Genomic DNA, 17,563 nt, shown 5'->3' with positions numbered 1-17,563 from the left:
ACTTATGTATTACCCCAATCAGTGGTAAATTCTTTTTCCTTGCCCCTTCTCAGAGAATGAGGAGCTCCTTCAAAAGAGATAGCAGTGCCAAGTGATGACTGAGAGCTTTCCTTTTATTGCAGGAGAGGGTGCCAAGATCACAATTCTGAAGTTGACTTTTCTTTTTCAGGACCAGGGTTTGGCATCTACGCAGTTGTTCACCTTCTCCTTCCTGTGATGTCCCTTTGGCTCCGTCGTAGCCATAAAGACCATTCTTACTGGGATGTGGCCTCTGCTAACTTCAAGCATGCCATAGGTCTGTCCTGTGAGCTGGTGGTGGAGCACATCCAGAGCTTTATCCACTCAGGTATCTGTGGTGCCAGAGAAGCTCATGCCGCATGGTTGTTTAGCAGACAGCATTAGTGTCCAAAAGTACTTAGTAAATATCTAGTGCAAATATCAGTGCATGGTGATCTTTATCCTGGGAATTATTAAAATAGAATCACAGGGTCAGTGTTAGCATTCTAATTGTAGACTGTCAGAAAGAAATTTGGTACCCACGTGTCCTCTACAAAATTATCGAACAGAATACTTAAAATACATGTATGACTGGAAATAAAATACCTAATAAGGTCTAGAATATCTATGCATTAGGAGAGGGGAGGCAAGTTCAAGTATATAATAAATTTAAAAAGAAGAAATGTCCCTATCGCCTGGGGGTGAGGGAGGGGGTGTATCCCACTCTCCTGCTGCATCTGGGGAGGCTAAATGGAGGAGGTGGGTTTTAGAAAAGGCTCAAATTATGGGCAAGAAGTTACTTAATAGATTAGGGGTAAAGAGAGGGATCTTAATATCTGTGCCACTTTGAAAAAGATTTGAAGGTGTGGGGTGGATATTATGTTGAAGTCAGCAGACGGGGAGGAACCTAGAGGCAGGGACATGTGTCAGCTGTGGTACCTACCAGTGGAGCAACATTTGTGAAATGCAGATCCTTGTTCAGAATTCTTGCCATGGGAAGATCAGGAAATTTGAGAGCAGGAGAAGTCTTGCTGCTAGCCCTAGAGGTTGTAAAGAGAAGGGAAAGGCGTACAGGAGTATAAAGGAAGAGGTGGGTTAAGAGGCTCCCTTGTTGGCGAGGTTAGAGAAACTGATGAGAATGTGACCCCAAGGGAGAGTCAAAACGCAAAGACAAGAAATGGTGTCTCTACTAGGACTTGTAAGGACAATTTGCCCTGCAAAAAATACACCGATTGAGAAAGAAGAGAAATGCATGTTTCCACATGCAGGCGCTAACCATATCCCTGGGGGTAAACATTCCTGTCCAGGTCCTTGCTTTGCACAGCTTTGAGGATTCCACTGAAAATTGGTTCTGTGGCATCACAAGGACTTTGTGGAAAAGAATAGTGACGTATTCCTGGAACTGGGCAAACAGAATGCGATCTTTGGAAGTCTTACTTTCTTTAGTCTGGGGACAGTCAGTTCAAGAAGAGGTAGTACCAGATTTTTTTGTTTCCTAAGAGCATTTAATTCAATTTAATTCCAGCTAGCAACAGGAAGGAAGGTTTGTCTTATCTTTCCTTTTTTTTTGAGAATTAAAAAAATCTACTAGCTCGTATTCAGGCTATATAATAGGGTACATTCTATTCTACTTTAGTAGATGAATTACGTATTTAATTTGAAACATGTACATCAACACATAAAGTGAGCCCCACGTTTTCTCTTGATAGATCTAGAAGTGGATGAAATAAGCTAAAATTAGGTAAAGCCCAAGAAAAATTGTGTGGTCATGGGCGTTTTATTTTGGCTGTTGTGGCCATCTTTCTCAGTGTTCTATCTTTGTATGTATTTTTATCACTCGGACTTTCCTCTTTTGCTGTAGATGCCATTTCAGCCCATTCCTTCACAGCACAGGTGAGTGCAGTCTTGCTCTGATTTTCCCTAGACATCAGGTATGAGAGCATGATCAACACCATGCTGAAGGACCTCTTTGAGTTGCTGGTGGCGTGTGTGGCCAAGCCCACGGAAACCATCTCCAGGGTGGGCTGCTCCTGTATTAGGTGAGAAGAAGGTTCCCTGGCTCTCTGCAAAACTGGGGGGTTTGTTATGGAATCCAAGGGCGTGAAATTCTTTCGTGGTAGCAATCCACTTTCTATAAGTCAAAATGACTGTGCTCATCATAATTCCTCATTTCACGCAGTTGGCCAGTATTCATGGCGCAAGTCATTATACAGGGCACTCTGCTACCCAGAAAGTGCTGTGACCAAGGCCCCTACCCTCAAGGAGATACAGCCTGCTCTGAAGGACAGAGCAGAGAGAGTCCTGGGAAACCGGATAATAACAAGGAGGAACTCTAAACACCATGAAAGGACAGGAGGCTTGGGGGGTAGGGCTGTTAGCAAGAGCTTTTTGCAGCAGTAATACTCAGTCAGATTGCCCAAGATGGGTCAGCTTCTAATAGATGGGGGCTTTGTAAACAGGAGAACAGTATGAACAAATACACGGAGATAAGAATTATAAGTGACAAGACGGTTTTGGTTTGTTGTGTGTATTATTTGTAGAGGAGCAGTGGAAATGGAGCTAGAGTGGAAAAATTAGTACAGAATATATATATACTGTCTTGCCCACGAGCCTAAGTTTACACTTTGGCCTATTTGTAATGGGGATCCATTGACATTTTTATATGAAAATGGGTTAGGAAATAGTATTCAGACAATGGAAGACCAGATGGACTGAAGGCAAGAGTGATAAAAAATAGCAAAATCTGTAAGGAAACTATAGACTAAGTCTAGGCATGCATCTGTAAGGCCTAAATTTTGTGGCAATAAAATACATTGGTTCAAGACTTCTTTCCTTAAACAGTATGGAGATTTCTTTAAAAACTATAAATAGACTCACCATATGACCCAGCTATCCCCCCTCCTGGACATATATCCAGAGGGATTTCTAATTCAAAAAGATACATGCACCCCAATGTTCACAGCAGCACTATATACAATAGTCAAGACTTGGAAACAACATAAATGTCCATCGACAGATGATTGGATAAAGAAGTTGTGGTATATTTATGCAATGGAATACTACTCGGCCATAAAAAAGAATAAAATAATGCCATTTGCTGCAATATGGATGGACCTGGAGATCATCATTCTAAGTGAAGTAAGCCAGAAAGAGAAAGAAAATACCATATAATATCATTTATATGTGGAATCTGAAAAAGAAAAAGACACAAATGAACTTATTTACAAAACAGAAACAGACTTACAGCCATAAAAAATAAACTTATGGTTACCAGTGGGGAAAGGTAGTGGGAAGGGATAAACTGGGAGTTCGAGACTGCAGAGACTACTATATATAAAACAGGAAAACTGTATAACACAGGGAACTATATTCAATATCTTATAGTAACCTATAATGAAAAAGAATATGAAAACGAATATATGTATGTATCTGTATGACTAAAACATTATGCTATACACCAGAAATTGACATAATATTGTAAACTGACTATATTTCATTTTTTAAAAAGTGAAAAAAAATAATAAAAAGTTTAGGATGTAAAGCAAAAAAAAAAAAAAAAAAAGACTCTTTCCTTGCTTCTCTTGGCAGGTACGTCCTCGTGACAGCGGGCCCTGTGTTCACTGAAGAGATGTGGAGGCTGGCCTGCTGTGCCCTGCAGGAGGCCTTCTCAGCCACCCTCAAGCCAGTGAAGGTAAGCACTCAGAGGAGAGAATCAGAGCATCTTCCAGCTTTCCTTAGCTCCCCGGTGCCTTGTCAAGTCAGGCACCTGGGTTCCACCTCCCTCCTCACAAAAGGCAGTCTCACTTGAAATCTTGCAGAGGGTGAGAAAAAAGTTGCTGGATCAGTCCTTTTGTGCCAGACACAGTGTCAGTGTCAGCTCCACCCCAAGGCCTGGGGCCATGAACCGGAGGCACCCAGTGAACAACTGTCGTGTTTCCCCCTAGGATCTACTAGGTTGCTTCCACAGCGGCACTGAGAGCTTCAGCGGGGAAGGCTGCCAGGTGAGGGTGGCGGCCCCGTCCACCTCCCCCAGTGCCGAGGCTGAATACTGGCGCATCCGAGCCATGGCTCAGCAGGTAAGAGCGGGGCTTTTGACCCCAGGGGCTCTGGAAGCTTGAGATACTGTGCAGGTCCTTCCTGAAGGTCTTGCATCACGAAACTGCTTTTCATTCCCTTTGGAACATAAACCTGGCCCTGACCTCTGGCCAGCACTCTTCTTTACCAGAAATATCTTGAACTCCTTGTCCCTTGTTTTTTGCATCTTCCAACACCCTGATCAGATAGAGTCCTTTTTCCACCTGGCCACTGCCCTTCATACTTACCTCAACTTACACCACTTCTATTATATATACTTACTGCAATTCTATGGCCAGTGCTGGACTATGAATATCTAAGGATGGCAAATGGATTTGATTTTTTTTCTTATATCTCCCATATGGAACTTAACGTTTACAATTTGCTTAATAAATTTGAGTTGAATGTTAACTCATCAGTAAAATTAAAATGTACTTATCCATCAGGAATCACTGTGTACCGATGACTTTTTCTTCTGAGACATGTCAGAAGTCACAAAAGTTGCTTGGAAGCTCCTGAGTCAGGAGCAGGGAACATATTTTGTGTCTTTTTCTTGGTATTCCTGGTGCAGGGCATATGGATGGCACTTATTTAATGTTCACTGAGTCAGTGAATCACCACAGGTCTTACAGCATTAGCACGAGCCACAGATATGCCCCCCAAACACTTAAGTGACCTGTCAGTCTTCCTGTAAGAAACCTTGCATGGGGCTTTCATCAGCACTGTTGCTAAATTCACATATTCATAACAGTGCTGTTTATAATTGGGAAAAAACAAAAATGACCTCAATTCCCAACCACCACTGACTGGCTAAACACTATCATATAGCAACAGACATATATCTGAACTGTATTTTCATATGCAGAAGATAATTTGCATATACGTGTGTGTAGTATGTGTTTAAATATTAAGCAGTTTCTATAAATGTATATGTATTGTCAAAACTATGCACTGGGAAAATGAAATGAGTTGGGGTTTATGTTCAAAGGCTTCCTTTCTCTACAAGATCTGTTTAAATTTTTAACAGAATTTCCCCTTAGCATACTGATAAGCTAGGATGCCCAGATTATCAACATAAAGAACTCAGTCTCGTTCATACTGTCAGTTGAGAAGTTTCCTGCTAGGTCTGGCTTCTGAAGGGCCTTTCCCAGCTATGCTCAGAGAGTGGGACCAGAACCTTCCACCACCATCTGCAGAGCAGCACGTCCATAACATCCCTGGACAAGACGGTTGTGCTGCTCTGAAGGGAGCAAGCACATCCATGGTGGACAGCTCCCCACATCAGGAAGTCTGGCCCGGCGCCACAACAGAGAAGGCAAGAGGGTGGTCCTCCAAAGGGGTGGCTTCTCTAGGTAGGAGGCCATCACACCCTGCTAGAGGAATTTTCCCATGTGCACAAAGTGGTCTTTTCAACCCCATCTCACCACACAGTGAGAATATGACAATGGAATCGTGTTCTGAAATAGATTGTTAATGCAGAATAACAGAACAGTTAGTGAATCTTTCATTTCTTAATATTTCTCTTTCTTTAGTCCCAATATATATTTTTTTAGTCCTATATTTACTCTTCAGATAACCCAGTATTTAATTATCTGGTAACTTAACAAGATCTGGAAAGAAAAAAGTTCCTTAAAATACTCGTATTTCCAAAGCGAAGTATGAAGGTATGTAAAATCATGCCAAATGAAATCATTTGGCCCAGAATCCATGAACTGGTTACTGTTTTCTAAGTCAGGTCTCCCAGCGCCTAACAGAGTAGCCTGGCCACATCAGTATTCCTGACAAGAGAAGTCCCAATTACTTTCTTATGCCTGCAGTGGCTAGATTATGTACCAAACAGATGTCAAAACCAGAGCTCTTTTACAAACACAGCCCCCTTTTATTTACTCTTAATTAATATTAAATGTCGGTACTTGCTATTTGGAGCGTAATCAGTTGTCACGTGGTAGAAGCCGAGTGTTCTTAACTATTAGTGCCGTCAGCTGACATTTGTTGAATATTTACTCTTCTGTTCTAATGCTTTACATATGTTAATACCCACCTATTAATTCATTTAATTCTCTCAACAAACATACCGGGTAGGAAACCATTATCAACTTCACTTTAGAGGAAAGAAAATGAGTAGGAAGAGTAAGCAGCATGCCCAGGGCCATCCATCTGATTCCTGGAGGAGGCAGGCTGAGGATGGTGGTGCTCTAAATCATACGCTTTGTATACCTGTGTGCAGGTGTTTATGCTGGACACCCAGTGCTCACCAAAGACTCCAAACAACTTTGATCATGCTCAGTCCTGTCAACTCATTATTGAGCTGCCTCCTGATGAGAAGCCGAATGGACACACCAAGAAGAGGTAAGAGCTAAGCTCAAACCTGCAGGCACTTATAAATGGGAAAGTCCAGTTCTCCAAGCTCTTGCTCATGGTAATTCCGTCTTCGGCCAAGAACACTGATAACAGTTGTGAAGTCACCTAGCAAAGGCTTTCATAAAAAACTGTTAGCCTTTTAACTAAATTCCCCACATTTCACATGTATTCGTTTGCTAGGGCTGCCATAACAAAGTACCGCAGACTGGATGGCTTGAACAACAGAAACTTAATCTCCCACGGTTCTTGAGGCTAGAAGTCCAAGATCAAGGTGTCAGGAGGGTTGGCTTCTTCTGAGGCCTCTTTTCTTGGCTTCTAGATGATTGTCTTCTCCCTGTGTCTTTGCATGGTCTTTCCTCTGTATGTGTCTTTGTCCAAATGTCCTCTTCTTAGGACACCAACAGTCATACTGGATTAAAGCCCAACCTAATGCCCTCATTTTAACCTAATTATTTTTTAAAACCCTTTTTTCTGAATACACATTCTGTAATACTGTGGGCTAGGACTTCAAAGTATGAATTTGGTGAGGATGCAACTCAGTGTATCGATAGCATCATACATATTAATATTATACTCTTTTTCTAAAAAATAATTTGAGGCATGATTCGTCTTATTTCAGTGAGAAGTATATCAACTTTTCCTGAGCAATAAAGCTGTCAGGATACAGAAAGATCTGTGGGTGTCACAAGAGCCTTACCCCTTTAAAATACTATCATCCTGCCCAAAAAACCCATTGTTTCTAGACTTTAAGATGAGAGCGATGACTGAAAGTTCACATTTCTGAACTTCTGACACAGTAGGAGTCATGATGGTGAGTCTTTGGGCACCACATGTGAAGTACAGGGGATAGATAATCCACTTCCACTTGTCCATGAATCAGAACTGGATCTAGCTGAGCCCAGTGCCTGTGTCCTTCACCACTTACATTTTAGGGAGACAGTATGAGTTTTCCAAAAGTTACCAGTTAGAAATAATTTCTATCCTCTTAAATTTGTTGAGGCTTATTTTGTGTCTGAGTGTGTGGTCTATCCTAGAGAATGTTCCATGTACACTTGAAAAAGTTACCAGTTCATATGGTAGTTTGATTAATCCAACTATTTGGGTGAAATTTCCAGGTACTAACTGCTTTCGTCCAGTGTGTGTGTGGTACGTACAGAAGCATATGTGGAAGGTTCAAAGGTTATAAAACGTGAATAGAAACTACAGTAACTATGAACCTTCAAAAGTAGAGCTTTACCAATACCCCACATGCTCCTCCTCAGTTCTATACCCAGCTTCCCTCCCCTGCCTGTCACTTGTTTTTAAGTGTTGGTCATTTTTTATCTATTCTACATACCAATGATTATGCACTGTTTTCCACACCTTTAAGCATTTATCTGTTTTTCAATTTCAGTTCTTTTCTAACCTGTTTCCCTTTTTTTCTATTTCTAGTTCCTTCAGCTAAGTATTCTTGCCAAAACAATTTTTGAAGTAGGAGAAAAGGGAGAAAGGAGTAATAGGCTGAATTCACATTACAGATAAAACACAGGAAAAATAGGATCACCTAATATTTGTATGTTATTGGTTTAAAGATTTTAAAAGGTTAAGACTTAAAAATGTATCACCATGCTTCATCAGTTTACCTAGTACTTTTAATAGACAATTACACCCTCAATAAAATTCAGTAAAACAGGAAAAGCATATTAAATTCTTCAGTAGAGGCCACTATACCTAAAAACATTCTCTAAAATTCTTCAAGTATTTTGAGTTCTTGAATTTGACTCACTCACAGGGGTGGTTCTTAACTTAGCACAGAAGATAGTGAAAGATGAGTTAGACGTCAGAAAAGTTTGTGTACCTACTGGTCAGATACGTCCTCGGAAGTCCACATTGAAATCACTCACAGAAGAAAAAGACTGAAACTAAAACCAGATTCCAACCTTTTAGTAAAGAGAAATCTGGGTTTTGTTTTTAAGTCACCTTGACATTGACAGGCCGAGCTTTAAACGATCCATGTAATCTTAATTAGGGCTTTAGGATGTACCTTAAGCCATGAATCTGTTTATCTCTGATACTGACATTAGCATGTTTTAAGTCAGGCACTTGTTACGCAATTCACTCTCAGTTTTCCAGTCTGGAGGCTCGCTTTCCTACGTACTTTGCATCAGAAGCAGGAAGGGAAGGTGTCAAGTTTCTCCACTTCAAGGTCTCCGTCTTAACAGGTGTGCTGAGAGAAGGGTTGAAACACCTGGGTACAACAAATTGAAAAACTATCTGTTGGTTTTTGTTTGCTCCAAATCGTTCTTGTCTCCTGTTAGGGCAGATAATAATTAAGAGTTGCAGATCCATAAACACTTATTTCACTTTTTCAGTACCTTTCTGAAAGTTTCATCTCTTCAGTATTGCTGCTGCTTCCTCCTTGTTTTCGCACTGCTGCACAATATGGCTTGAGCCTAAAGTAAAGGGGATTTTTCTATCCTTTTTCATATGCACAGTTAGCAATTTTATATCTTAAAGCATCCAAAGGCGTATCTTGGGGTTGACCAGATCCTCCACAGTTCAGACATGGGCTTGATCAGCCCTTTCTTTAGGCATTTGCTGGTAAAGGGCTTTCCATTTCTCAGGGAAGGTAAGAGGAAATATCCTCCTGGGCTAGGCTGCTTCTGGCTTCTGAAGTCTGAGCAAAGTCATCCCCTGGTTGTGCCTGCTACTTCAGGGGTCCAGGCTGCCAACGCAGTGTGGGTGAAGGAGAGCCATTCCTCAAGGAAACCATTTCCTCCAGGCACCTGCACTCAGAACTAATCTGGGTTTTGTTTTTTTGGTTTGTTCTGGAGACATAACTGAGTTCGTCTTATCAGACATTTGTCCTGGGGACAAGCAGATGAGTAAGGCACTGCTCTGTCCCTTGAGGGATTTATGGCGTTGTGGGGAGGCTAGACTAGTGATCGGTGACAGGATTTCCCTTCTTAGTTAGAGTCTTGTAGTTGCGGGCGTGAAGCACTAGCGCAAACTGGTGGCTTTTACAGCCCCTTCTTCAAAAAAAATGCACGTTCAGGTCTCCTAATATCTTAAGTAACTTATCAAAAGTTACTTCTGTTGGAGGAGGGGATTGGGGAGCTATTATTTAATGGGTTCAGAGCTTCTGTTTGGGAGGATGAAAAAGTTCTAGAAATACAGTGGTGATGGTTACACATTATTGAAAGTTCAATTCAATGGCATTAAGTACATGCATAATGGTTAAAATTGTAAGTTAATGGTATGTGTATTTTACCACAAAACAAGTTAGCCTATTTTTGCTGAAAGTCCTGTGTTTTTCCCTGATACCACTACACAAAGGGCAAGGTCAGCCTTTAAAAAATGTGTGGAAGAATTTTTCTTTTCTTCTAGTTTAAAAATTATTTTTATAACTAGCAGGACAAGTATTTTAAGTCAAGTTTATATAAGAATAAAACAAAAACTTAATATTTAACGATTGCACTTTTGAAATCAATAGTGTGGATGAGCTGTCATAATTTTATAATGATCCAGTTACAGGAATTAGTTTGCAAAATCAGGCCATAAGCTATTGTCATGAAATTCTAAGAGCAATGAAAAGAATGGGAAACGGAAACCATAAGCCCAAAACCACATTGATGAATTAAAACGTTGAAACTGGAATTTAAAATAGTACAAGAATCCAATCAAACAAAAGGGGCCAAATTACCAAGTATTCCCTTCTAATGCTGCCTTATCAGGGTTGTGCTCTGATTAGCATTGTCACCATTAGTGGGTTGCACCTGCTTCTCAACCAGGTGGTCTGGCCAGATGCTGAGGTAGCATTCACCCTCTCCCACCTCCCCTAAATGCACATCCAAGGCCCATAAAGGAGTCCCAAGTCCACAATGGCAGGAAAGGATGCAAAAGGGAATTAGCCTGTTCTGAGCAAATACCGCTTTCTCTCTTAGGTTTGTTTTAGAAGATTGCAGATTCAATTATCAATTTCTTTCTTTGAAAATCTTAGCCTCATAATACCTCTAAAGTTAAAACTTTTCAGTATTTGGATCTCCTCTGTCTCACATGCTAGAAGCACTAAAACTTTTTAATATATGCACCTAAAATATTAACATTTAATTTTGCAAATTGGTTTAGTCCCTCCAAACCAACTTCAATATGATTCTAAAAGCTTTGTGTCTAAGAAAAAAATGGTAAAGGGTAGGAAAAAGGCCAATTAAAGTTAATATAACTGAATAGAAATAGTAGCTTTCTTGGTATGTTTTAATTTTAATTTATTACTCATAACTACAAAAGAGAATAAAATGTGTCATATACTGTAATTATGCCTGTATTTAAAATGTTTTCTAAAAGTGCTCTATTTGTTTCCTAAGTCTTGTTGAGAATGGTTAACTCAATATCCTAACATTAATTATAGCCCCTAGATTTTAAAAAGTGTTTGTTAGGAAGTTTGCCCTTTTTGAAGAAAGACATTAAAATACAGGTAGTTTTAGTTGTAATTTTTCCTAGTCATCATGAAATGTCTAACATCTGAATCGTTTTCAAGTAATTCATTTAAGGCAGCAGGCTGCTAATCAACGCCTTTCTTTTTCATTTGAAGTGTTTCTTTCAGGGAAATTGTAGTCAGTTTACTATCCCATCAAGTATTACTCCAGAACTTGTATGATATCTTGTTAGAAGAGTTTGTCAAAGGCCCCTCTCCTGGGGAGGAGAAGGGCCAAGGGCCAGAAACCAAGCTGGCCGGCTTCCTCCGATACATCTCCATGCAGAACTTGGCCGTCATATTTGACCTGCTGCTGGACTCCTACAGGACGGCCAGGGAGTTCGACACCAGCCCTGGGCTGAAGTGCCTGCTGAAGAAAGTGTCTGGCATCGGGGGCGCCGCCAACCTCTACCGCCAGTCTGCCATGAGTTTCAACATTTATTTCCACGCGCTGGTCTGTGCTGTTCTCAGCAATCAGGAAACCATCACTGCCGAGCAAGTGAAGAAGGTCCTTTTTGAGGACGATGAGAGGAGCACAGACTCGTCCCAGCAGTGTTCCTCGGAAGATGAGGACATTTTTGAGGAGACCGCCCAGGTGAGCCCGCCGAGAGGCAAGGAGAAGAGGCAGTGGAGGGCGCGGATGCCCTCGCTCAGCGTCCAGCCCGTCAGCAACGCGGACTGGGTGTGGCTGGTCAAGAGGCTCCACAAGCTGTGCATGGAGCTGTGCACTAACTACATCCAGATGCACCTGGACCTGGAGAGCACCCTGGAGGAAGCGCCCGTCTTCAAGGGCGACCCGTTCTTCATCCTTCCCTCCTTCCAGTCGGAGTCGTCCACCCCGTCCACCGGGGGCTTCTCGGGGAAAGACACGCCGTCCGAGGACGACCGAAGCCAAACGCGGGATCCCGCTGGCGAGGCCCTGGGCCTGCGGGGGACCAGCGGGGAGACGCTGCTGCAGCCGCCGCCGCCGAGCCCCAAGGTGGAGAAGAAGGACCCCGGCCGCAGGAAGGAGTGGTGGGAGAACGCGGGCAACAAGATCTACACCATGGCGGCCGACAAGACCATCGCCAAGCTGATGACGGAGTACAAGAGGAGGAAGCAGCAGCACAACGTGCCCGCCTTCCCCAAGGAGGTCAAGGCGGAGAAGAAGGGAGAGCTGCTGGGGCCCCGGGGCCAAGGCTCCCCGCTGCTCCAGCGGCCCCAGCACCTGATGGACCAGGGACAGATGCGGCACTCCTTCAGCGCCGGCCCCGAGCTGCTGCGGCAGGAGAAGAGGCCCCGCTCGGGCTCCACCGGCAGCTCCCGGAGCGTCTCCGTGAGGGACGCCGAGGCGCAGATCCAGGTGGGTCCCCGCCGGCCCCAGGATGCGAGGGCGGGAGGCTGGTTCCCAGCAACCGACATGCCCCCGTCACAGAGCGCTCCGACACCCCTTCACCTCCAAAGTCAGAGCACCTCCTGACCCTAAGCTGTAAAACCTATCAGTGTATCAGTGGCAAACTGAAATCTTATTCTCGGGTAATTTCAGGAATCGTTGTCATGGGTTGTTACAGCTACTATTGAGAATTAGGAGCCCACCTGTGTAAATAAGACGATGCCAACGCTTAGGAAATGGATAGACTTTCGTTGGCATTGAGTCCTGAGTTTATCATTTGAAGGGAGCACCGAAGCAGTTCTATAGTAATGAAGGGAAAAGGCAAAGTGCATATAATGTGGTCAAACCAATGAATTATTTTTCTAGACATTCTTGGGCATGTAAAATTCACATTCTTCAGTGTTCCTATTCCTTAGTGTATGTAATATTTGTGGTTCTATGGTACATCCCAAAATGAGCTTGAGAAGTAAAGAATGGTGGTACTGTTTCATTCAATTTAAGAAGAGATGGGAAAAGAGAAATAGAAGGCTCTAGACTCAAGAGAGCCCTTTAAAAATAATTATCTTGAATTGTGGACTCCTGTTGCAGGCAAACTAAGGAGCTCTTGGGCCCCACGATTCTATGAACCTATACAGGGGAATATTCTTAAAATGAACATAAATTTGGAATCAGTATGAATCTTGCAAGATACTTTTTCCCTCTGGCATTATCTGGAACGTAGAACCAAGCTTCCTACTTCAGAATCTACAAAAATTAGACTAGATTTGCAAAAGTATCCACTCAAACTGAGATGTAAGGTTATTCTTTAACAGGTAACATTGACAAGTAACAAATCTTAATTGCTTTTTCCTGCCTTGGAATAGATGTACCTTAATTTAGGATAACTTTTAAAATCGTAAAACTCCAAGTTTCCTAGGCGTTTTTAATGGGGGGGGGGGTAATTAGGTTTGTTTATTTATTTTACTTTTTTAATGGAGGTACTTGGAATTGAACCCAGGGCCTCCATACATGCTAAGCATGAGCTATACTTTCTCCCATCTAGGCATTTTAGAGACTGCTGATTAAAAGTGTCATATGACTTATGGAAATCTCATTATGAGAAGGCAAGAGAATTTTTTTAAATCTGAGGAATATGATTTTTGTATTTTGTAAAAGCTGAAATAAGATATTCCTAATGTTAGATGAATCTCCACTGTTCTTTATATATATGAACTTAAATTGACATTTTAGTATAGGTACATTATTATTGAAGCCTAAAAGCCTGAGAAAACTCACTCACTTGCAGATTGACAGGGCTTAGCCGCACACCTGAGAGTTCAAATGAAACCTGCTCATTCTCTTAAATCCTTTCTCTTAGGCATGGACCAACATGGTGCTAACAGTTCTCAATCAGATTCAGATCCTTCCAGACCAGACCTTCACAGCCCTCCAGCCAGCAGTGTTCCCGTGCATCAGCCAGCTGACCTGTCATGTGACTGACATCAGAGTTCGCCAGGCTGTGAGAGAATGGCTTGGCAGAGTGGGCCGTGTCTATGACATCATTGTGTAGAAGACTCACGTTCCATTCCCAAGGAAATACACTAGGGCGGTTAGAGTATGTCTGCCAATCCAACTGATAGCATTTTCCCTACCACCAGCCCCCATATCTCAGAGAACACCCAGTTGCTCCCTAACTAATCGGCACTGGGGCCATTCTGGGTACTAAGGTTGTATCTAGATGACACAAGTGATACTTCAATTTTGCACATCATTTCAGAAGAGTCTACATTCCTTGACACATTTCTAAATCTTGTTTATTTTCCAGGGTTTTGCCTGCAATGTTATCCCCAAATGGGTCACTTTCTAGGACTACTCCTTTGAAAACACTACACTGATCATTTTAAAAAATGCAGTTGCTAAAGAAGTATCTGCTGGTAAGTCAAGCTGATGTACACACAGACATGATTAAGTGATGACGATTTATGAGTTTGGCAGGGAAGCAAACAGTTGTAAAAATGTATTCTTGGGTGTCATAAGCAAGGGATGACTTACTTCCTCTGTAAAATATTCCAGAACATTTCAAAATTGTTCCTAAGTTGTCAAGATTTTCTGGTTGGTATTCACCAACTTCCTCATATAAGGTACTATTGTGCCTTCAATTCCCTACTTCTAAAAGAAGAAAATTCTTTCCTGGCAGGATATTAAGTCTGTGGCATGGCAGCCTTTGACACATAGTACCCCATGGTATTGGTTGATACAGACAGTGCCAAAAGACAGAAGACTGGCCACCCTGGCTGTCCCATTAGTCTTTGCTTTTGCTCCCAAGGCAAAAATGGTGCCTTAGTTCCTTATTGCACAGACATTTCTCTGCTCCTCAATTATCTGAACATAAGGTATAACATTTGGATTTTAAGAAAACAAAACAATTTGTTTTATATCAACACCCTTGAAGGAAAGAACTCAAGAGTTTGCCGGCCAGTGAGGAGACTTCTCAGGGAAGAGGGGCAGCGCGGTAGGGAGACAGCTGGAAGGGTTGAGAAAGGAGATGATGATGAAATCATTTTAAATCTAACACTAGACATCAATCATATGAAATTATGGTGTCATTTATACACACTCTAGTCTCAGAAGAAAATAAACCTACAGGAAAAGAGGAGCCAGGATGACATTTAGGAAATAAGGTTTTCAATGGCAAGTAGACTTACCCTATGTTGGAGGTCTTTTTATTCAGGCCAGTATTTTAAGTGGATTTTTCTTTTCCTAATTTTTACTAGAAAGTTAATTTGGAACCTTTATCTTACCATTTATAGCACATTTAATGTTTCTTAAATTATAATGATTAAAACTCTTCAAGCCCACTCATACACATTTTAGAGAGTTAGTTACTAAGACATACATTGTAATTTTCCCAGCTCCTAAAAATTATTCATAATTGAATATGTTATCCTTTAAGAAATAAAACATCAATTCTTTAGTGTGGAAGTAAGGATTTAAAACCAACAGCTTTATTCAGTGCTGGTATTTGTAAACTTTGTCTTCCTTGAGAATAGTTAAGAGGAAGACAAGGTTCCCTGATTTATTTAGGCAATCTAAAAGAACCTTATTCTTCAGTATGCTATCTAGACATCACCAGAGAATTCAGAAGATATTTTTCCAGTTCCACAAAATACTCTTTGTCATCAGGCTGATTCATTAGACAATAATTCAAGTTTAGAAATGGATTTTAACTATTCGATCTTAACAAGCAATGAATTGTTGGAACAGCAATGAGTTGTGTTCTATACTTTTGATTTTTTATGTTTTGTAGGTAGAATTGAAAGTTGGGAACTTTTTTGTTTAACAAAAGCAATACACTGTGGTGGTTTTGTTTCTTTTTGTAGCTTATCTTAGGCTCCCTTTTTTGTGAGCCTGTGAGTATTCTACAATGTACTGGAGTCCGGGAAGCTTCAGCAAAGCAGAGTATTATCAAATCACAGTAATTACAAAATGCTTACGTCTAGCAACTTTTCATAGAGTATAAAAAGTTGAAAGGAAGCCAGTCTCCATTTATGAATGTCATGTCCTGGAAGTTGTTAAACTGTTTTTCTAAACAGTTCAGAATTCATCTTCCCAGAGATATTATGGGATCCATGGCTAGATTATGACAATTACTGCATCCAAACACTGCTTTAGTACCAGCCCAATTATGGGTCCCAAGAATGAAAGATGAGAGAATGTACATTGCCCTTTACCTAAAGTTTTGTAAGTGGGTTTTGGTCCCTGCCCATCATCTTCCCTGTAGACCACACTGGACTTCAGCCCATCTCCATGCCCAGCGTACTCTATGCATCCCTTACACGACAGAGTTCAACTGGAAAATTAGCTAAGTCACAGAATACTTCCCAGAGGCATTTGCAGTTTTCAAAAAAGACATTGCGTGATGCAAATAATCTCCAAGCAATAGTACTTCAGGTCACAGTGACTCTTTCCAGGGGTGGAGAAGAAAGGGAGATAACTTAAAACCCTGAGTAGATGAGTGGTCCCTGGCCATCAGTCCCTCACTGTCCCCGGTGTGTCCATTTCTGCCTTTCCCCATCTCTTCTTTTACTCCCTCCCCAACTGTTTCTGAAAGACCAAGGTCAAGGCAGCCTTTGAAGTTACAATAGTAAAATTGCAAACATATGGTAATATGTTACAGTATATTAGCAGATCTAAGCAGAATAAAATTTTGCGCATTTCTTTAGTTGCCTGTATTTACTGCAAAAAGTGTAGTACCCTAAGGTTGAGAAATATTCTTTTTCTAATATTTTGGTAAAGTGTTCATCTTTACCAAAATGTCCTTTGATTAAAAAAAAACAAACCTGGAAAACTCAATGTGCAAAAGAATTCCTGACTGAACAGCCCAGCTAAGTACACCATATCCTGCAACAGATTTCTCCTTGCCAAGGGAGGGCTTAGATTTGATGGAGGACTAATAAATGACTCATTGGATCTCTCCCCTTATGATTATTTTCCTGCCTTCTCCATCAGTACGAAACTAGAGCACCTTTTACCATTTCCAGGCTATTTAGTGACTGACCAAGGCAGATGCTAGCATACACAACAGATTAAATCAGATTAAATCAAACATGACAAAATGTTAACATAATTCCAAAGGACCTTTAAACTGAGACTTCTTGGTACAACAATCACTAGGCTTCTTGTTGTTTTAAGGAAAGGGCTTAAAAAGTCAGTTGAGAGAGTCAAATAGCCTTAATTGTAAGAAGGTAATGCAATTACATAATAGATTGTATTCCTATTATGCAGGAACTGACTTCCTCAGATACATCACAATATTGCTTATATAGAAGAGTTTTCTTTCTTGGAAAGAAAAATCCATTTGTGTCAGTCCCATCAAACTAGACAAAATAAAGACCTTCGTTTGGAGCTGGTAACAATGGCAAGAGTTTACAAACAGCAGGGGGAGGTGACATTCACTGAGTGCCTCTGAGAATGTGGACCTTTCCCTATATTACCGTATTTAATTCCCACAGTAACCTTGTGGAACAGGTATTCCTTTTTTCAGATGAGGTCACAGACCAAGAGAAGTTAAGAAATTGACCCAGGATAACCAGTAACTGGCAGAGTTGGTTGCAAAAGAGATGTTCCTGATTTCGAAGACCAGGCTCTCTCTACAATACCATGTCTAAGTGCATAGAGGAAACACTGCAGTGTTTCAAGGAATTAAACAGTTAAACTGAATATTTCATTGAACATCTATAATGTTATGGGGATTCTTCAAATCAGGTTAAAAAAGAAAAAGTGTTTAGGCACAGAAAGATCATCTGTAACAAGATTTTTAGGTTTGA

General features: G+C 41.2%; 1 protein-coding gene across 2 annotated transcripts in view; it reads left to right on the top strand.

Annotated features, from left to right (window-relative positions):
- Positions 1–16,454, top strand: part of ARFGEF3 (ARFGEF family member 3) — a 149,180-nt gene extending 132,726 nt beyond the window's left edge. For both annotated transcript variants that reach the window (XM_010983683.3, XM_031456423.2), the window contains exons 28-34: positions 170–346; positions 1,922–2,036; positions 3,586–3,688; positions 3,942–4,073; positions 6,299–6,420; positions 11,003–12,227; positions 13,615–16,454. In XM_010983683.3, coding sequence (XP_010981985.2) covers positions 170–346; positions 1,922–2,036; positions 3,586–3,688; positions 3,942–4,073; positions 6,299–6,420; positions 11,003–12,227; positions 13,615–13,806 — 2,066 coding nt within the window. In that variant the 3' untranslated portion in view covers positions 13,807–16,454. The remainder of the gene's footprint in view (positions 1–169; positions 347–1,921; positions 2,037–3,585; positions 3,689–3,941; positions 4,074–6,298; positions 6,421–11,002; positions 12,228–13,614) is intronic.
- The last annotated feature ends 1,109 nt before the right edge of the window (positions 16,455–17,563 follow it).

This window comes from Camelus dromedarius, chromosome 6 (assembly GCF_036321535.1).
Source record: "Camelus dromedarius isolate mCamDro1 chromosome 6, mCamDro1.pat, whole genome shotgun sequence".
Taxonomy (NCBI): Eukaryota; Metazoa; Chordata; class Mammalia; order Artiodactyla; family Camelidae; genus Camelus; species Camelus dromedarius.
Note: the sequence above shows the minus strand (reverse complement) of the source record. Positions and strands in the feature narration are given on the sequence as shown.